Consider the following 18,137-nt stretch of genomic DNA (forward strand, 5'->3'; position numbering starts at 1 on the left):
ATATTATTTGACTCTAGACTACTTGGCAGTGTGATTATTTAAAGGAGTAAAATATTTGGCAACTCGGAAACAAGTAAGTTTTGTAGGTCAAAAATTGGAATTGATCTACAAATGTACAAACTTTCACACAGAGGCTTGGAAAAAGTTAGGCCTTCATCTCAGCTGCTCTAGACATATTGGCTGTTTTGTGTCTGGACCAGTGATCATTTCCATAGATCTTCACCTCCAGCCTGGGTTTTCTTGCCCCTTTAGATCTGAGAAGCATCTACATGACCCTGAGCCCTCTCTATGCATCATCGCCTCCCAGGATCTGTTCCGAGTCCAGAAGGTGGGGGCTGAACCAGATCCCAGGCAGACAGTTTGCAGGTTGAGGAAGCTCATAGGTTGTGTTCCTACCTAGAAGTGCAAGGCAAGCAACAACAGGTAAAAACTAATCCTTTCAGAAGCCACGGAAGCAACTGGTGCTCCATTAGCAAGAAGCTTCCTCCAGCAATTTAATTACCTCAGAACGTATTTTTTGCTGTCAAAACCTTTAAGGAATTACAATATATAAGAGAGAGCAGCTCTTGGTTTACATTTGCAAAATGCACTGAGTTTATGAGGCATGCCAGAATGTCCGTAAAGTTCTAGTCTTCATAAACATGTCTAGGACAACTTCAAGAGATTCTAAATCAATGTTAACGTTGCAGTGTTTGTATTGTTGGCTCTTTTATCAAGGCCCAGTCTACTTGTCAATAATCTTAAGAATAAAGTAACAACCAGCTCTTATAATATGATACTAATGATGATTTTTATAAAATTCCTTATGGCCTTTCTCCTTCCTTTCTCTTTCCCTTAAAAACATTCAAGCAAGAAAAATTTTCTGAAGCGGTGTAATACTAAATCTATTCCAATATATGTGAGGTTTCCACTCCTTTCCCTTTTTTATTTTCCTGATTCCTCTCCTACAATTGCTGTCATCAGATCCTCAAATGGCTCTAGGATGGGAACTATTATTTGTTGAGTACCCACTGTCTGCTTGAACCTTTAACCATAGTTAGAGAAAACTTTCTTACAAGTAGAAATTTTCTGAGGAAGAGATTAATTTGTACTGTGTGAATACTTTGATAAGCTGCATGTGGAAGGGTGGAAACTCCCTGAGAGGTATGCTGGATTAATTAGAAATGGTCTGTAGTGGTCTAATTCCCAGGCTTTTGTTTGGTTGAGGAACATAAGTGGAGAATCAGAGCTGAATTATTTAAGGCAAGGGAGAGGCCTCTTGGAGGTGGTATGGGAGAAGAGAAAGGAAATGAGGCAACTGGCATATGTAGAAGAGACACATCCAATGGTGAATTACATAAAGTTTTTGTTGTAAAGTGAACAGTATGAATCCTTACCCCTATCCCCCCACCTTTCACCCCATCCCTCTGCTAAGACATCTTTAGAAACAAATTTCTCCATGATTCATGGTAAGTTGGATATGTTTTGAGGGATGTGACAGAATGCCAAGGGTGGCTTCAGGAGGATTCCTGCCCAAGAGAGGTCTTCATATTTGGGACTAGCAGGAGTTTTGAGCTAAAATGCAGGCCGTGCCCGGCTGCCTATGGACTAACTCTCCACCCTTGAGCAGAGCTAAGAGTACACCTTGAGGGTGGCCATTGATGCTAAACTTCAGTGCAACGAGCACATTTGAGTTACATGCATCCCTCACTGCTTTCTCTTTGGTCTTGCTGCATGCAACCAACTCCACTCTCCACTTTTGAACTATCCATTTTGTGGATCATGCAATAAAAATGACTAACGTTTATTGAGTGCTTACAGTGAGCCAGACTCTAAGTACATTATATGGTTAACTCTTTTAATACTCCAACCACTCCATTATTGGAGTGTGTATTATGTATTATTATTTCCATTTTGCAGGTGGGGAAGCTGAGGGACAGAACATGAAGGTGACTTGCCCAAGGTCACACAACTAGTAAATGCCAAACTCAAGTAGTCTGGCTCCAAAGCCCACATCCTTGGCTGGTCTGCTCTGTTCCTCTCCAGTCTGCTTTCCCTTTCGTGTGAATAAAGGTTTCCTCTACATTTCATCTCAGTTGCTGAATTCATGCCCCAAACTCATGTAATCAAACAAATGTTGTAAAATGTTATTGAGCCTCAAATTATAAAGTTTGAACACTTCTTACCTAAAAGTTAGTGCACCTCATTTTATTTTTTAATGGGATAGAATGCACATGCTACACTGTAAAGAGTGGAGTTAGAGCAAAAAGTGGTGGTTATTCTTGAAGAATATTTTTGAGTCCTTGGTTTGATTTCATGAACTATCTGTGTCTCACTGCAGGAAACAGACCTTTAGGTTTAGGATGCAGCTTAAACCTCCAGTGACATATAAGAGGTTCAGTGAATCCTTTCTCTTTACTCATATTTACACTGGTGTCCCTTTCCCTCCAGGTGGTATGTTATTTTCTGAGTAATACCACTAACAGGGAGTAGCAAGCACACCAATGCTTATTCTATTTTATTTATGCTTTATTGTGTTAAAATTCACAGAGAGAAGCATCCATTAAGAGACAGAGGACTGCTCTTTACTGAACTACCTCAGCAGTTTGGGAAGGGCTGAAGAAGCGCTTAATAGTGATTGTGTTAACAAGTCTATTCTAAATATCTCCATTACTTTTATATAAGGCTCTCCTCAGAGACAGGTTTATGTTTTTATGGAATTTTTTTTTTTTTTAATGGGGATAGTAGTTCTTTTTTTTTTTTAATTTATTTATTTATTTATTTATTTATTTATTTATGGCTGTGTTGGGTCTTCGTTTCTGTGCGAGGGCTTTCTCTAGTTGCGGCAAGCGGGGGCCACTCTTCATCGCGGTGCACAGGCCTCTCACTATCGCGGCCTCTCTTGTTGCGGAGCACAGGCTCCAGACGCGCGGGCTCAGTAGTTGTGGCACACGGGCTTAGTTGCTCCGCGGCATGTGGGATCTTCCCAGACCAGGGCTCGAACCCGTGTCCCCTGCATTGGCAGGCAGACTCTCAACCACTGCGCCACCAGGGAAGCCCTTTATGGAATTTTTTAAACATACAAAACAAATATTTCTGGACATTTAATTTTGTTGTAATATGTTGATATAAAAGTTCATATAATTAAATATCATTTTGGCTTTATTTTCATCATATACTACTAAAATGTATTGTTCGTCATCTATTACTGGCCCAACAGTGTCTTTATTATTTTATATTTTCCCTTTTTTAAAACTTTGAGTATAGCTTTTCCTCCTTATACTGAGATACCTATTTTATAAATTTTTCTTCTCTTATTGAAAGATTAAACTATCATCTAAGTAAAAGACGGGATTGGGGAAGGGGAGAATCTTACAGGCATCAGCTCTGGCAAGTAAAACTGTAGTAGATAAAGTTGTAAAACAGGTCAAATCTCTGCGCCTTCCAGCTTTCCCTTCTCCCTTCTCCCAGGTTCTGTGCTCCATGCTCTTTTTTTCTCTCTCTCCCTCTCAGGAAATAATCTGATGAACTCACTGTTAGTGTAAGTGATTAATAATGTGAGACTTAATGAGGTTAACTCTTCCAGAGACTTTTGCTTTTTAACAAAGCATAGTTCTTAAGCTAAGGGCATGAACCTCTAATTGAGAAAGTTTAGGCATTACTGAGCAGGATGGAGAGGGGAGGTATTTGGAGATGAGGTTGGAGGTGATGGTGGGGAATAGAGATTTTTCCTGTCATCCCTGAAACCATATCACATAAGCAGCTGCTTTCCCTACTTCTTCCCAAACCGTCCTCAGAACACGGCAGAGGAAAGGGTAGAAAGAATAATTAAGAATATGCAAAATACAAAGGGAAGTGCTGGAGTCTATCGTTCTTGAAAGACGGTGATGACTTCCCCTTCTTAAACACCAAGTGCCAATTGCCAAATGATTCCATTATGTCTTCTTCACTTCACTTCTCACTCTGTACTTTATCATTTGATGTACAAGGAAGACAGCACTGATTTAAAATGGTTCTTATGGATACTGATAAAGTTAATTTATATATAAGGACCCACAAAATGGAGGCCACCCCAGTGGCCTGACCCACATCACAAATCCTCGATACCTGTCAAGGAATCCTAAGATGTACCAATTACGATCTTCCAACTCAACTTTAGCTAGCTTAACCTTATCCTAGAAAATAGGGCCTGCTAGCCTTATAAGGAAATCCCCAACCTCCTAGTTAATCATGCTGTTTCCACGTTGCCTCTGCTAATTCTATAAAACTTGCTCTTGCCCCAAATCCCTCAGGAGCGGTGCTCTACTACTGTGAGGCACTGTACTCCTCCAATCCATGAGCTGTTTTCCCTTGAATAAAGGACATCAAACTTGTTGCTAAATTGTGTTATTTTTGTCACTTGACAATACCAGAGAATCTTTATCAGGGAAATGTCACACACACACACACACACACACACACACACACACACACACTTTAATAGAAATGGTGGCATGAATATAGAACGGGAAAATTTATTTTATTTTATTATTAATAAATTTATTTATTTTATTTATTTTTGGCTGTGTTGGGTCTTCGTTGTGTGCGGGCTTTCTCTAGTTGCGTCAAGTGGGGGCTGCTCTTCGTGCCGGTGCGCAGGCTTCTCACTGCGGTGGCTTCTCTTGTTGCGGAGCATGGGCTCTAGGCCTGCGGGCTTCAGTAGTTGCAGCTCGTGGGCTCTAGAGCGCAGGCTCAGTAGTTGTGGCGCAAGGGGGCTTAGTTGCTCCACGGCATGTGGGATCTTCCCGGACCAGGGTTCGAACCCGTGTCCCCTGCATTGGCAGGCGGATTCTTAACCACTGCACCACCAGGGAAGTCCCAGAAAGGGAAATTTTAAAAGAGAGCAGGAATATGGGAAGAGGTTTGAGGAAGATGGAGCTGGGAATCTAGAAAGGATGTCCACCTGTGAATGAGATTAAAAGGTATAAAGTTTTGATACTATAGAAGAGACATCAAAATAGAGTCTAGCCTTATTGGCCCCTAGGACTGGTTTTCAGTAAAATCTTACCCCAGACCACGTCAGAAGGGTGGGTAAAGACTGCTTATATGGCATGGGTTTAAAAGATTAGGTCACAGTCCTACACATGCCATTTAAGGGTGCATCTCCTGAGCAAGTCTTTCAACCAACCAAACCAAACCCACTAAATCCTGCTGAATTTAAGTTCTGATTGTGTATTACTTGATCTCAGGAAATCATTTTTGTGGCCAGAAGGGCATGACACTAAAAAGGAAAAGAATTTATAGCCAGTTAAAGTGTTGTGACCTTAAAACTAAAGAAGTTGATTTTTCCAAGAAAGACCTCAAAGGTTTCCCCTGCGATAGCATTGGTGATTTCTAAAGAGTCTTTGTGTTGTATTATTGCCCAGATTATGATTTCAGCTCAAGACCCCTTAGAATTATAAAGTCTGGCCAACCAATCCCACTGCATTTTAGTAATTTTATATGAAAAAATTTTTTGCAAATAGGTTTTAAGCCAAACACATTTCTGTAACTTCCTTTGTGGTAATCTGATTTAGAGCTTCAAATAGTCTTGTCAGGGACTTACCTGGTGGTCCAGTGGCTAAGACTGCACGCTCCCAATGCAAGGGACCTGGGTTCAATCCCTGGTCAGGGAACTAGATCCCACCTGCCGCAACTAAAGATCCCGCACGCGGCAACTAAGAGCCCGCATGTAGCAACCAAAAGATCCCACATGCTGCAACTAAAAAAAAAAAAAAATCCTGCATGCCGCAACTAAGACCCGGCCCAGCCAAGTAAATAAATAAATAGATATTTTTTAAAAAAAATAAATAGTCTTGTCAGGTGGTTGTTGTTAAGATTTCTAAGCCAAAAGTTCCTTGCAAAACCATTTCTATCCACTGCAATATTAAAATAATTGAAATTATTATTTAAAAATTTGAAAATTTAGCTTGGTGTCAGTCTATTTATCTCTTGTAAAAATAAAATACAGTGTGTGTGAAAAAAAAAATTTGAAAATTTAAAAAGTTATAAAAGGATGTTCTAATTCAGACCTTCAAAGTTTTTACTATTTAACAAGTAATGAAATTGCTACAGCATCCTGATTGCTAAAAGAACCTTTTAAGATGTTTGAAATATTATACCACCCAGGCCTCATCACTGCCAAAAGTGAAATAAAAGCATGAAATAGACATTAGTTAAGTGGTCTTGTGTTGAAACAAAATCAGTAAATGACTGAATCTGAAAATAATCTCAAGTAGTCATCTCTGCATCTGATTCCTTGTATGAAAGCCCTGACCTCAACATACGGTTTTGAAATCAGAATATTAAGTCAGTTAGGGTTATTTAAAATGAAAATACAGTACTTGAAAAGCGAAAAAGAGAGAAGTTCAGAAAACACTTTTGTTTTTCTTATTACAGATTTATTAAAGTGGTAATGCGTATATATGTTCAAAATGCAAAAGTTATAAAATATTCCCAGCCATCTACTTCATCTTCCTGAAGCAATTATACGCCAATAAAGATTTAAAAAAAGACATAATTATGCATTTATGAGCAAATATGTACATTCTCTTCCCTACTTTGTTTTCACAGATTATAGTATTCTATATATACTGTTCTGTACCTTGCACCTTTTCTCCTTAATATCTGAAATTTTTCCATGTTAGTCCAAAAAGAGTTTTCATTCTTATTTCCTGCCCAGTACGTTGCCTTTATTATATTACTGGACATTTAGGTAACTTCCAATCTTTGGCACAAACAATACTATAGTAACTACAGACATATGTATGTCATACATGGCCAAGTGTATCTTCGGGATAAAATCCTAAAAGTGAAATTACCAAGTTAGGATATGTCATTTGTATTTTCAAATTAAAATATTGCCTAATGACTTCCATGGAGGTAGTTAGGGTTACACCCCAGGGATGTAAGAGCGTGCTTTTCTCCCCACATTCTGGCCAGCACAATGTGATATTCATTCACTCTGCAGAGATTTATTGGACTCTGGCTATGGGCCAGGCACTGTCTGGGTAATTAGGAAACATCAAGGAATAAAAGAGAACGAAATCCCTGCCCTAGTGGGGTTTATATTCTAGCAGGAGGAGAGAAATAATGTATAATAATATACAATACAAACCAAACATAACATCATACAGTATGTTAGAAGCTGGAATATGCTCTGGAAAAAAGAGCAGAGTATGTAGAATCAGGAGTGTGGTGGTTGTGGGGAGGAGGGGCTGGAATTTTAAATAGGATGGTTAACAGTAGGCTTCATTGAGAAGGTGATATTTGAGCAAAGACTTGAAGGAAGTGAGGGAGGTGGCTATGCAGATCTAGGGAAAGAACATTCTGGGCAGAGGAAATGGCCATCTCAAAAGTCCTAAGGCACTAGGGTTGCCTAGGGTAGTCAAGGAACCACAAGAAGGCCAGTATGACTAGGGTGGGGTAAGAAAGGAGAGAGTAGCAAATGAAGGCAGAGGGAAGTGAAGTTACATAAGGGACCAGGGTCCAGATCCTTAGTGACCTGTAGACCATGACAAAGAGTTCACCTTAACTCTGAAAGAAATGGGGAGTCACTGAAGCATTTTCAAACTTTTGGATTTTTGCCAATTGAATAGTTTAAAAAAATGGCTTTTCAGTGGTTTAAGTTTGCATTTTTTATTAGAAAGGTTGAGCACCTTTTCGTGTCTACATGCCATCTATATTTCCTTTTCCTAGACTGTATTCAAATCCTTTCCCCATTTTGAGGAAATTTGTTAGTCTTTTTCATGTTGATTCATAGGAGCTTTTTATATTCAGGAAATTAGCCTTTGGTCTGTTACTTTAGTTACAAATTCATTTAACACCTGAAATGGTCTGACCACATGGGTTTTGCTTTTATGTGTTGCATTTCAAACTTTAGGACCTTAACAATGGCACTGCGATTGTAAATGGAAATTAATTCATGATTCTCCACCCCTGTGTCAAATCAAATATACAGAGAAAAATCGTTTCTTAAATGACAAAATGCTAAGAAGTTCCTAGATGCAGTTTTTAATTAACTGAGCTTATCAGTAAAAACAGGTAGTAAAAAAAGTATCTTAAGTATCATAGCATACATATGTGATGGTCTCTTCCCTTTATTTTATAGCATTCATTTTATTTATTAAGTTAGTTTTTGGTATAACTACAAAGTCCAAAAGATACACAGTAAAAGTAATGTTATTTTTATCTCACCACTATTGAATTCCTCTTCCCTTACGCAACTACTGTTCCCACTTTCTCATGTATCCTTCCAGGTATTTTATACAGATACCTATGTATATATAATCTTCGTCTGTTTGCTCGAAGGGAACCCATTCCTAATCTCAGTTAATCTGCATTTAGGAATCAGTTATATTGATTGAGATGACACACTTCAAGATGTGGAAACAAAGTAGGTTAGAGTTGGTTGTAAAGCAGCCACTTGTTTCTGGTGCAGTAGAAAAACAGTAGAGGAAATAGTTATAATTGTTCTTTGTATAGAACTTTCATGTTATTTTTCTACCTTGCATTAATTATGTAATTTAGTTATTATTATCGCAATTTTACAGATGAGGAAACAGGCTCAGAGAGGTTAAATAACTTGCCAGAGAGCACAAAATCAGTAGGCAGCAGTGCTAGGACTTCTTAGACTCAAATCTCTTGATTCCAATCTTCTGTACCTTCTTCAGTAGCTCCCTAGGTAATAGCCTTAGCTGCTTCAAAGAAGAAAAGGAAAATACCAATTTCTCTAAACTGAATGAGGAAATCAAAATGAGGAAAAAAGCAACAGGGATAATCTCGCGAAGACTGTTCCTGCTGTTGCTATCTTTGGGTGTTACATATATCCCTCTCATATGAATGACTTTTCCACCAAGACCTTCTGATTAAAAGGCTATTCTCTGGGGGGCGGTAGGGGGTAGGTTAAACCAGTGTTCACTTTTCCAACTTCTCTGAGAATACAGGGGAGCAGGATTAACATAAGTATGTATACATTCAGGAAACAAAAGTGATCCTAAGTTTTGGTTCTAGGTAGAATGAAGTCTGTGTCAGGACAGTCTCTTAGAGGAAAACTTAAAAGAAAATGCTATTCTGAAATATCTTCTTGTGACTAAATCGAGTGCCCTGGACATAGATTTTAATGGATAAATGCCTTAGAATTAACATTAAGTTAAATTGGGCTTTTCGGTTTTTAATTTCTTTATCTAAAGTCTAAGCGAGGTAGAAAAATCATTAATTATCCTTTTGAGTAGGGCTGGCATTACTGTCTCTGTAGGGACTCAGCTTAAGGACCACCACGTTAGTTTTTCCTTTGAGGAACAAGAACCATAAGAATGATGAGGGCTGGTCTTGCCCCTCCCCGACAACTATTAACTGCTTTTTTTTGACAGTTAGAAGGTTAGCTGGTAGTAGTTTTTCCTAAGAGGGACATGTGCAGACTAAGTAGTTGCTTAGGGCAGAACAAAGTTGGGGGGAAAAAAAAAATTTTTTTTTTTTTGGTAAAGAATTTCAAAATGAAATAGTCATGTTGGGAAAAATAATCAGAACTTTGTTGTACTTTCTTACCCTTATTTTGGGGTTTGGAATTGTTTATATTTTGAATTACATTTGGAAGGGTGTATACTATCATCTTTTTAGTCTTGGAGCCTCTAAAGGTCTTCATCAGGCTCTCGACACATGCTCTGGGGAACTATGAAATACTAAACCACAACTGGGAGGCTAATCATAGAGGCACAATGGGATCAAAATAGAAACAACCTTCATGATGTATCTGGATCAGAAATGAAGGGCAGAGTAAATCTATCTCACCACCCATACTTCATTTTCTATTCAAAAAAGCTCAGTTGAGTGTTAACACGGCAGGCCATTGGATAATAACGAAAAATAAAACCCAACATGTACCCTGAGAAAAAGTAGGGAGAGCATATTGACAAAAGAAAAAAAAAAAAAAAAGCATGCAGGTGAGGATGGACCTGACAGATGTGCTTCAATGCTTAGCTGCCTAAATTTGATTCAACTGGTAATAGTGAAGCCCTGAAGAGTCTTGAGAAAGAGACACGTTACAAATGCTGCTTGAGAAAGACTAGACTAGTAAGTAAACATAAGATGGATTGTAAGAGAAAATATAACATGTTGAAAGACAGCTAGAAATCTGGTGGAGGAGGAATCCACAAGATTTAGTAATTAGGTATAGCGGATGAAGGAGCAGGGGAGTCAGTGATAACAAAGAGGACAGCATGGGCTGGGTTTTTTTTTTGGTGAGTTTGGCAGTACTGTTTACTAAAAACCAATGATATAATAGCAGAGGGAGGAACACTCCCAAACTCATTCTATGAGGCCACCATCACCCTGATACCAAAACCAAAGATGTCACAAAAAAAGAAAACTATAGGCCAATATCACTGATGAACATAGATGCAAAAATCCTCAACAAAATACTAGCAAACAGAATCCAACAGCACATTAAAAGGATCATACACCATGATCAAGTGGGGTTTATCCCAGGAATGCAAGGATTCTTCAATATATGCAAATCAATCAATGTGATACACCATATTAACAAACTGAAGGATAAAAACCATATGATCATCTCAATAGATGCAGAAAAAGCTTTTGACAAAATTCAACACCATTTATAATAAAAACTCTCCAGAAAGTGGGCATAGAGGGAAGCTACCTCAACATAATAAGGGCCATATGTGACGAACCCAAACCAACATCATTCTCAATGGTGAAAAACTGAAACCATTTCCTCTAAGATCAGGAACAAGACAAAGGTGCCCACTCTCACCACTATTATTCAACATAGTTTTGGAAGTTTTAGTCCCGGCAATCAGAGAACAAAAAGAAATAAAAGGAATCCAAATCAGAAAAGGAGTAAAACTGTCACTGTTTGCAGATGACATGATACTATACATAGAGAATCCTAAAGATGCTACCAGAAAACTACTAGAGCTAATCAATGAATTTGGTAAAGTACCAGTATACAAAATTAATGCACAGAAATCTCTTGCATTCTTATACACTAACAACGAAAAATCTGAAAGAGAAATTAAGGAAACACTCCCATTTACCAATGCAACAAAAAGAATAAAATACCTAGGAATAAACCTACCTAAGGAGAAAAAAGACCTGTATGCAGAAAACTATAAGACACTGATGAAAGAAATTAAAGACGATAGAAACAGATGGAGAGATATACCATGTTCTTGGATTGGAAGAATCAATACTGTGAAAATGACTATACTACCCAAAGCAATCTACAGATTCAGAGCAATCCCTATCAAACTACCAATGGCATTTTTCACAGAACTAGAACAAAAAGTTTTACAATTCATATGGAAACACAAAAGACCCAGACTAGCCAAAGCAATCTTGAGAAAGAAAAATGGAGCTGGAGGAATCAGGCTCCCTGACTTCAGACTATACTACAAAGCTACGGTAATCAAGACGGTATGGTACTGGCACAAAAAGAGAAATATAGATGAATGGAACAGGATAGAAAGTCCAGAGGTAAGCCCGTGCACATATGGTCACCTTACCTTTGACAAAGGAGGCAAGAATATACAATGGAGAAAAGACAGCCTCTTCAATAAGTGGTGCTGGGAAAACTGGACAGCTACATGTAAAAGAATGGTATTAGAACACTTCCTAACACTATACACAAAAATAAACTCAAAATGGATTAAAGACCTAAATGTAAGGCCAGACACTATAAAACTCTTAGAGGAAAACACAGGCAGAACACTCTATGACATACATCACAGCAAGATCCTTTTTGACCCACCTCCTAAAGAAATGGAAATAAAAACAAAAATAAACAAATGGGACCTAATGAAATTTAAAAGCTTTTGCACAGCAAAGGAAACCATAAACAAGACGAAAAGACAACCCTCAGAATGGGAGAAAATATTTGCAAACGAAGCAACTGACAAAGGATTAATCTCCAAAATATACAAGCAGCTTATGCAGCTCAATAAAAAAAAACAAACAACCCAATCCAAAAATGGGCAGAAGACCTTAACAGACCTTTCTCCAAAGAAGTTATACAGATTGCCAACAAACACATGAAAGGATGCTCAACATCACTAATCATTAGAGAAATGCAAATCAGAAGCACAATGAGGTATCACCTCACACAGGTCAGAATGGCCATCATCAAAAAATCTACAAACAATAAATGCTGGAGAGGGTGTGGAGAAAAAGGAACCCTCTTGCACTGTTGGTGGGAATGTAAATTGATAGAGCCACTATGGAGAACAGTATGGAGGCTTCTTAAAAAACTAACAATAGAACTACCGTATGACCCAGCAATCCCACTACTGGGCATATACCCTGAGAAAACCATAATTCAAAAAGAGACATGTATCACAATGTTCACTGCAGCACTATTTACAGTAGCCAGGACTTGGAAGCAACCTAAGTGTCCATCGACAGATAAATGGATAAAGAAGATGTGGCACATATATACAATGGAATATTTCTCAGCCATAAAAAGAAATGAAATTGAGTTATTTGTAGTGAGGTGGATGGACCTAGAGTCTGTCATACAGTGAAGTAAGTCAGAAAGAGAAAAACAAATACTGTGTGCTAACACATATATATATGGAATCTAAAAAAAAAAAAAAAAAAATGGTTCTGATGAACCTAGGGGCAGGACAGGAATAAAGATGCAGATGTAGAGAATGGACTTGAGGACACAGTGGGGGCGGGGGAAGGGGAAGCTGGGACGAAGTGAGAGAGTGGCATGGACATATATATACTACCAAATGTAAAACAGATAGCTAGTGGGAAGCAGCTGCATAGCACAGGGAGATCAGCTCCGTGCTTTGTGACCACCTAGAGGGGTGGGGTAGGGAGGGTGGGAGGGAGACGCAAGAGGGAGGGGATATGGGGATATATGTATACATATAGCTGGTTCATTTTGTTATACAGCAGAAGCTAACAAAACATTGTAAAGCAATTATGCTACAATGAAGATGTAAAAAAACAAAACAAAACAATGATATAGTTTAGTTACAGTCCAAAAGAGGAAAAAAAAAAAAAAAGAGTACTGCTTAAATCTGCTTTATTTCATAAGGGAAATAAGGGAACTCAAGATTTTTTTCCTTTTATCGTGGCCTCATTTCCAAGGCCTGCACTTCCTAATAATTCAGTTCAGGACAGTCTGAGAATTACAACATGGCAAAAGGAAAAGTCATAGACGTGAGTGGTTAATTGGATGTAAAGGGTTACAGATCAGATGAATCAAAACATAGGAGGGGAAAATGGAAGGCTTTACATATAGGATATGACTTACTGAAAATCCAAAGTTAGAGCCAAGATTCACTCCTGAGGAGAAAACAACAACAACAGATAGTGTTTCTCAGTTTTTGTTTGTTTGGTGGATCACCTTTGAGAGGTGTTTCTTCTGTTCTTGGATCATTTTCAAGCCAGCAATGCCCCTCAGTTCAAGTCTGGATGATCTGAAAGTCACAGCAAAGGAAGAATCAGTATCTTGCACATAGCAGGCATTCAGTAAACATTTTTGGAATGAAGAAATGAAGGGTTTTCAGGACTTAGTATGCATGAAGTGGGACAAGAATCAGGAGAATCAAATCCAGCTGCAAAGAAGAAATGGGCTATAGTACGTACTGCAACTCACTGAAAACCCACTTACTAAAGGGATGAAAAATGGGGCAATGAGTCTCAGGTTCTATTTGATTTATAATTCCTGAGAGCTGTTTCCTTTTATCTTGGTTTCTTTTCAAGGCCAGAATGACACTCTGAAGTTCAGATATGGATAAAAAGGAGATTGATTAGTTATGGCAAAGGCAAAAAACTTGAGGCTTCTCAGCTCTTGTGATCTTGTCCAGGACTAGCTACGAAACCCAGGATCTCATGGGGTAGACTTACTTTTACTGCATTTTTCCTCAAAAAATTCCAACCATGATGTCTGCATTTGACAGAGCCAGTGATATTTCTCAAGTTGTTCCAAACCTTTCCCACTCTCAACTCCCAACTGCATGTTGCTATTTTGCTCTCATCAGAGCACCTAGCAGTTCTGCTTAATCTAGATGTGAGGTGACCCCCTTCCAGACAAGAGCTATGAAGAGGAAGGGCAGGCTCTGGATCCCCGGCTTGGCCACTTTCTCCGGAGCCTGACTATATTGATGATCTTTTTTTATTTTCAATCTCTGCCTGCTGCCTGTCTCTGATTACTCGCATGCTTGCGTTTCCCAGTCCTAGAAAACACCCTTCCATTTGGCTCTCCTCCACCAGACTACTTAAAGAGAAGTTTTTACTTCCTACTTCAACTTTCTGACCTTCCTCCCATTAGCCCCTCAATCACAGTAATCTGGCTTCCACTCCCACTGTGCTAAAGGCAGCTGCTTCTGGCAAAGGTCACTGAAAACATATGAAAGATAATACATGAGGTCTTCTTTGAATTCCTCATCCTATTTGAATTCTCTGTAGTGTTGGTAGTACTCTATGGAGTACTTCTTTCCTGGCCTCTGAAATATTGCTCCTTGTTTTTATACCTCTCTGGACAGTTTTTTTTTTTTTCATTCACTCCTAAAATTTTGCCCATCCCTGAAATGTTGGTGTTCCTAAAGGTTCTACCCCTGAGTCTCTTCTCATGCCAACACATTCCCTGAGTGATATGAACCAGCTCCCTTAGCTTCAGGTACTGCCTGAAAATTCCCAAATCTTCATGTCTAGGCTGTCTCCACTCCTGGAGCTCTCTCTTAAAGAAGCACAGTAGGTTAATTAGAAAACAAATGAGCCAGTACAGGAAGACCTTCATCCATTTCACCTCCACTAATCCTGACATTTCTTTGCTGACAGGAAAGGAAGTTAGGAGGAGGGACAATAAGCCCTGTTATAGAACCCTTGGCACTGGCAACAGACCTCCCCTTAACGGCCCATAACCTCTAAGTAAAATCTCATGGGAGGTAAGTCTCTGTACGGACACTATGTGCCAACATCCCTTTCAGAAAATAATAATGAGATGGCCCTGAAGTCAGCTAGAAGAAAGCAGAGTTGGAAGTACCACATGGGCGGTTCAGTTTGCGTGAGTTTTTAGGGGGAGGTTGAGTTTTTACTCATTTGAGACCCAGCTTGCCACTGGTTCCCAAGTCCCACCCCTCCCCACGTGTGGAGAATGTAGAAGACTGGGAAATTGCCCAGGAGAGAGGGGCTACGTTCCAGGATCCAACAGCCTCCTTTTAAACTGCCTGCAAGCATCCCATACACAACAGTTCCAGAACTGATCCTATCCCTCTGGCTGTACTCCCATTCTAGTTGACAGTATCACCTTTCACCCTCTTGGCCCAGATGGAAACCTGTTATTGGAGACTTCTCCTCTTCAGTAGTGCCCCCTTCAGTTCTAGGACACAGATGTCTCTCCAGACTGGCTCCTTTCTACACTGGACCAACCTCCCACCATCTTCATCCCTCTACTCTCTACCCCATCCAATCCACGTGTGACACTGCAGCCAGAGGAACCTGTCCAAAACACATACCGATCATTCACCTCCTTTCATTAAAACCCCCACTGATAATGTGCACGCTTTTACCTTTATGAGATCCTTTGCAACCTAACTTGACCTGTCTTCCATTTTCATCTCTGGTGACTCCTTCCCTCATCCAAGCAACAAAGGTTTTCTTTGTAATTTTTCAAACACACCATGCTAAGTACTGAGGGCCAACTACAGGTTGGCCACTCATCTATAAACTTTGGAATACAGTGAACATGAAAGGAAGGCCCCTGCTCTCATGCAACTCACATTTTAGTAGGAAGAGCCAGCGAATAAACAAATAGGATAATTTCAGATAGTGATAAGATGCTATGAAGACAATGAAATGGGGTGGATGGGGGGAGATGCGGGTCAGCTATTTTAAATACAGTGCTCAGGGGTGGCCTGACAAGATGACTTTTAGCTGAACTTGAAGGATGAGGAGGAGCCAGACAAGCAAAGATCTGGCAGAGAGTATGTGGGGCTGTTTGAGCAGCACGTGCAAAAGGCTCTGAGGCAAGAACTAGTTTGGCAGCTTGGCATTTCCAAGGTTCCAAAACAAAGCAGTGAGGTTGGATCTTATTATATACCTGAGGAGGGGGACAATGCCCTAGATGAGGTGAGGCCAGATCACATGGGGCCGTATAGGCCAGGTCAAGAAGTCTGGATATTATTTTAAGGGCAAAAGGAATCTACTGAAGGATCTTGAGTGAAGTACTGACGTGCTCTGATTTACCTTCTCAAATGATCACTCTGGCTCTTCTCGGAGAAGGTGTTTTTGGTGAAGCGGAAGGGTAAGCCTCGAGACCAGTTCCATGCCTTCAGGCTTACGCTCAGGCCATTCCTAAGTCTGGAATAACAGTCTTTACTGGGTTCCAGGGTCCCAGCTCCCAGGAAGCTGAGAAAGTGGCCCCTTACTGCATTTCTTTCAGCCCAGGTCAAGCCTCGTTTAGCGATCAAGAAGAGATGGAAAAAAAAAAAAAAAAAGAAGAGATGGACAGATATCCCCCAATAAACCTTGCCTCACCAACCCTTCAGTCATTCAAAAGACCACTCACTAGGCGCTGGAGACACTGAGGAGAGTCCGACGAGGCCCTCCCCCGCCCTCGCTGTCGAGAGACCACTTTTTTCAGGTCCCTCCTCCATCTCCTAACTCAAGGGGCAATTCTCGATCAGACTGTGTTTGGCGTCCCGGGGCAGGAACAAACCCAGGCCCGTGGGTTGGCCGGGCAGAAGAGGCTTCTCCCTAAGATGAACGGGGCCACCTCGCAACTGGCAGCCCAGCGGGGCCCAAACCAAAGAGCCACCAAGAAAGGGCGGCGCAGCCGGCTCCAAGGCAGGATACGGACTACAACTCCCAGCAGATCCTGCGCGCAGACCGCCGATCCCTCCGCTCCGAATTTGCCCTGCCGGCTGTGTCCACCGCTGTCCGCCAAGGGCCAAGTCCAGGTTTTCTAGGCCCCGAAGTCCGTCTTCTTATCACATTTCCGGAGAGGGACGGCTGGGAGCCCTGGAGGAGAAACGGACCTTTTTGAGGAGAAACGCGGATGCAGACCATCGAAGAGACGTCGTGCTGCGGCTCCTGATTTTCGCGCGCTTTTGGCGCGGGTGGTTGTGGGTAGCGCGCCCAGGAGGGAGAAAGGAGCTGGGGGGTCTGTGACCGCGCCGCCCGCCGGGCCTGAGGGGATGGACGAGGACGATCCTCACGCTGAGGGGGCGGCGGTGGTCGCCGCGGCCGGGGAGGCGCTGCAGGCCCTGTGCCAGGAGCTGAACCTGGATGAGGGGAGCGCGGCCGAAGCCCTGGACGACTTCACCGCCATCCGGGGCAACTACAGCCTAGAGGTGAGCGGCGGCAGGTGGGGCGGCGGGACCGAGCTCGCCAGGCCCCACCCCCGCCCCGCCCCGCCCCTACCCCACCCTATGGGGCGGTGGGAGTTTCCCCACCGGGAAGGGTCTCTGCCCAGCCCCGCGCCGAGGAGTGCGGAGCTGGAAGGGCGAGTGTAGATAAATCTCTCCATTTATTTTGAGGCGGGAAACCGAAGTCCGGAAAAGGAGTGGCTTGTCCAAGGTCACACGCCACTCAGGGGTCCCCTAGTCTTCAGACCAGTGCCACACACGTCATGGGACTGCCCTTAAGTCTGCTTAAACAAACAGTTACTCTAATGGCAGAAGCTTACGTGAATTGTGTGCCCAGACGCCACTGCCCAGCGCTTTAAATATGTCATCTCACTTGGTTCTCGCCGCCACACCTCTTCGAACATGTTGTGATCCCCGTTACACAGATGGGGAAGCTGAGCCCCGAAGAGGTTAAGCGCAAGGTCTCACCGTTAGAGGTGGAGCCGGAGTAAGGAGTCTGAGCCATAATCTCTCCACCCTTCCGCCTCGAGGTGTGGGTTGCTCTTTCGGCAGAATTGCCGCTGTACAGCAGTTTGATCAGAGCCAGTGTGCACACAATGCTTATCTCTCGGCCCCAGCTTCCTCCTCTCTCAGATGGGGATAATTAGATTATCCTGATGCTAAGCACAGTGTCTGTCTCTAAACAAAATAAACGTAGGCTATCATTAGATTTTCCCCAACCGTTCTTGCATTAAGTCCTCACAACAGCCCTGTGAACATGGCAGGGCAGCGAGTATTAAACCTGCTTTGCAGGCAATATTATCA

At 41.4% G+C, this 18,137-nt stretch overlaps 1 protein-coding gene across 3 annotated transcripts in view; it reads left to right on the forward strand.

The window, feature by feature from the left end:
• Positions 1 to 17,112: 17,112 nt before the first annotated feature.
• RBL1 (RB transcriptional corepressor like 1) overlaps positions 17,113 to 18,137 on the forward strand; it is a 75,077-nt gene continuing 74,052 nt past the window's right edge. For 2 of the 3 annotated variants that reach the window (XM_061210219.1, XM_061210220.1), the window contains exon 1: positions 17,113 to 17,318. In XM_061210219.1, coding sequence (XP_061066202.1) covers positions 17,163 to 17,318 — 156 coding nt within the window. In that variant the 5' untranslated portion in view covers positions 17,113 to 17,162. The remainder of the gene's footprint in view (positions 17,319 to 18,137) is intronic. The other variant, XM_061210221.1, reaches the window with a different exon arrangement.

The sequence above is a fragment of the Eubalaena glacialis genome, chromosome 13, assembly GCF_028564815.1.
Source record: "Eubalaena glacialis isolate mEubGla1 chromosome 13, mEubGla1.1.hap2.+ XY, whole genome shotgun sequence".
NCBI classification, from domain to species: domain Eukaryota; kingdom Metazoa; phylum Chordata; class Mammalia; order Artiodactyla; family Balaenidae; genus Eubalaena; species Eubalaena glacialis.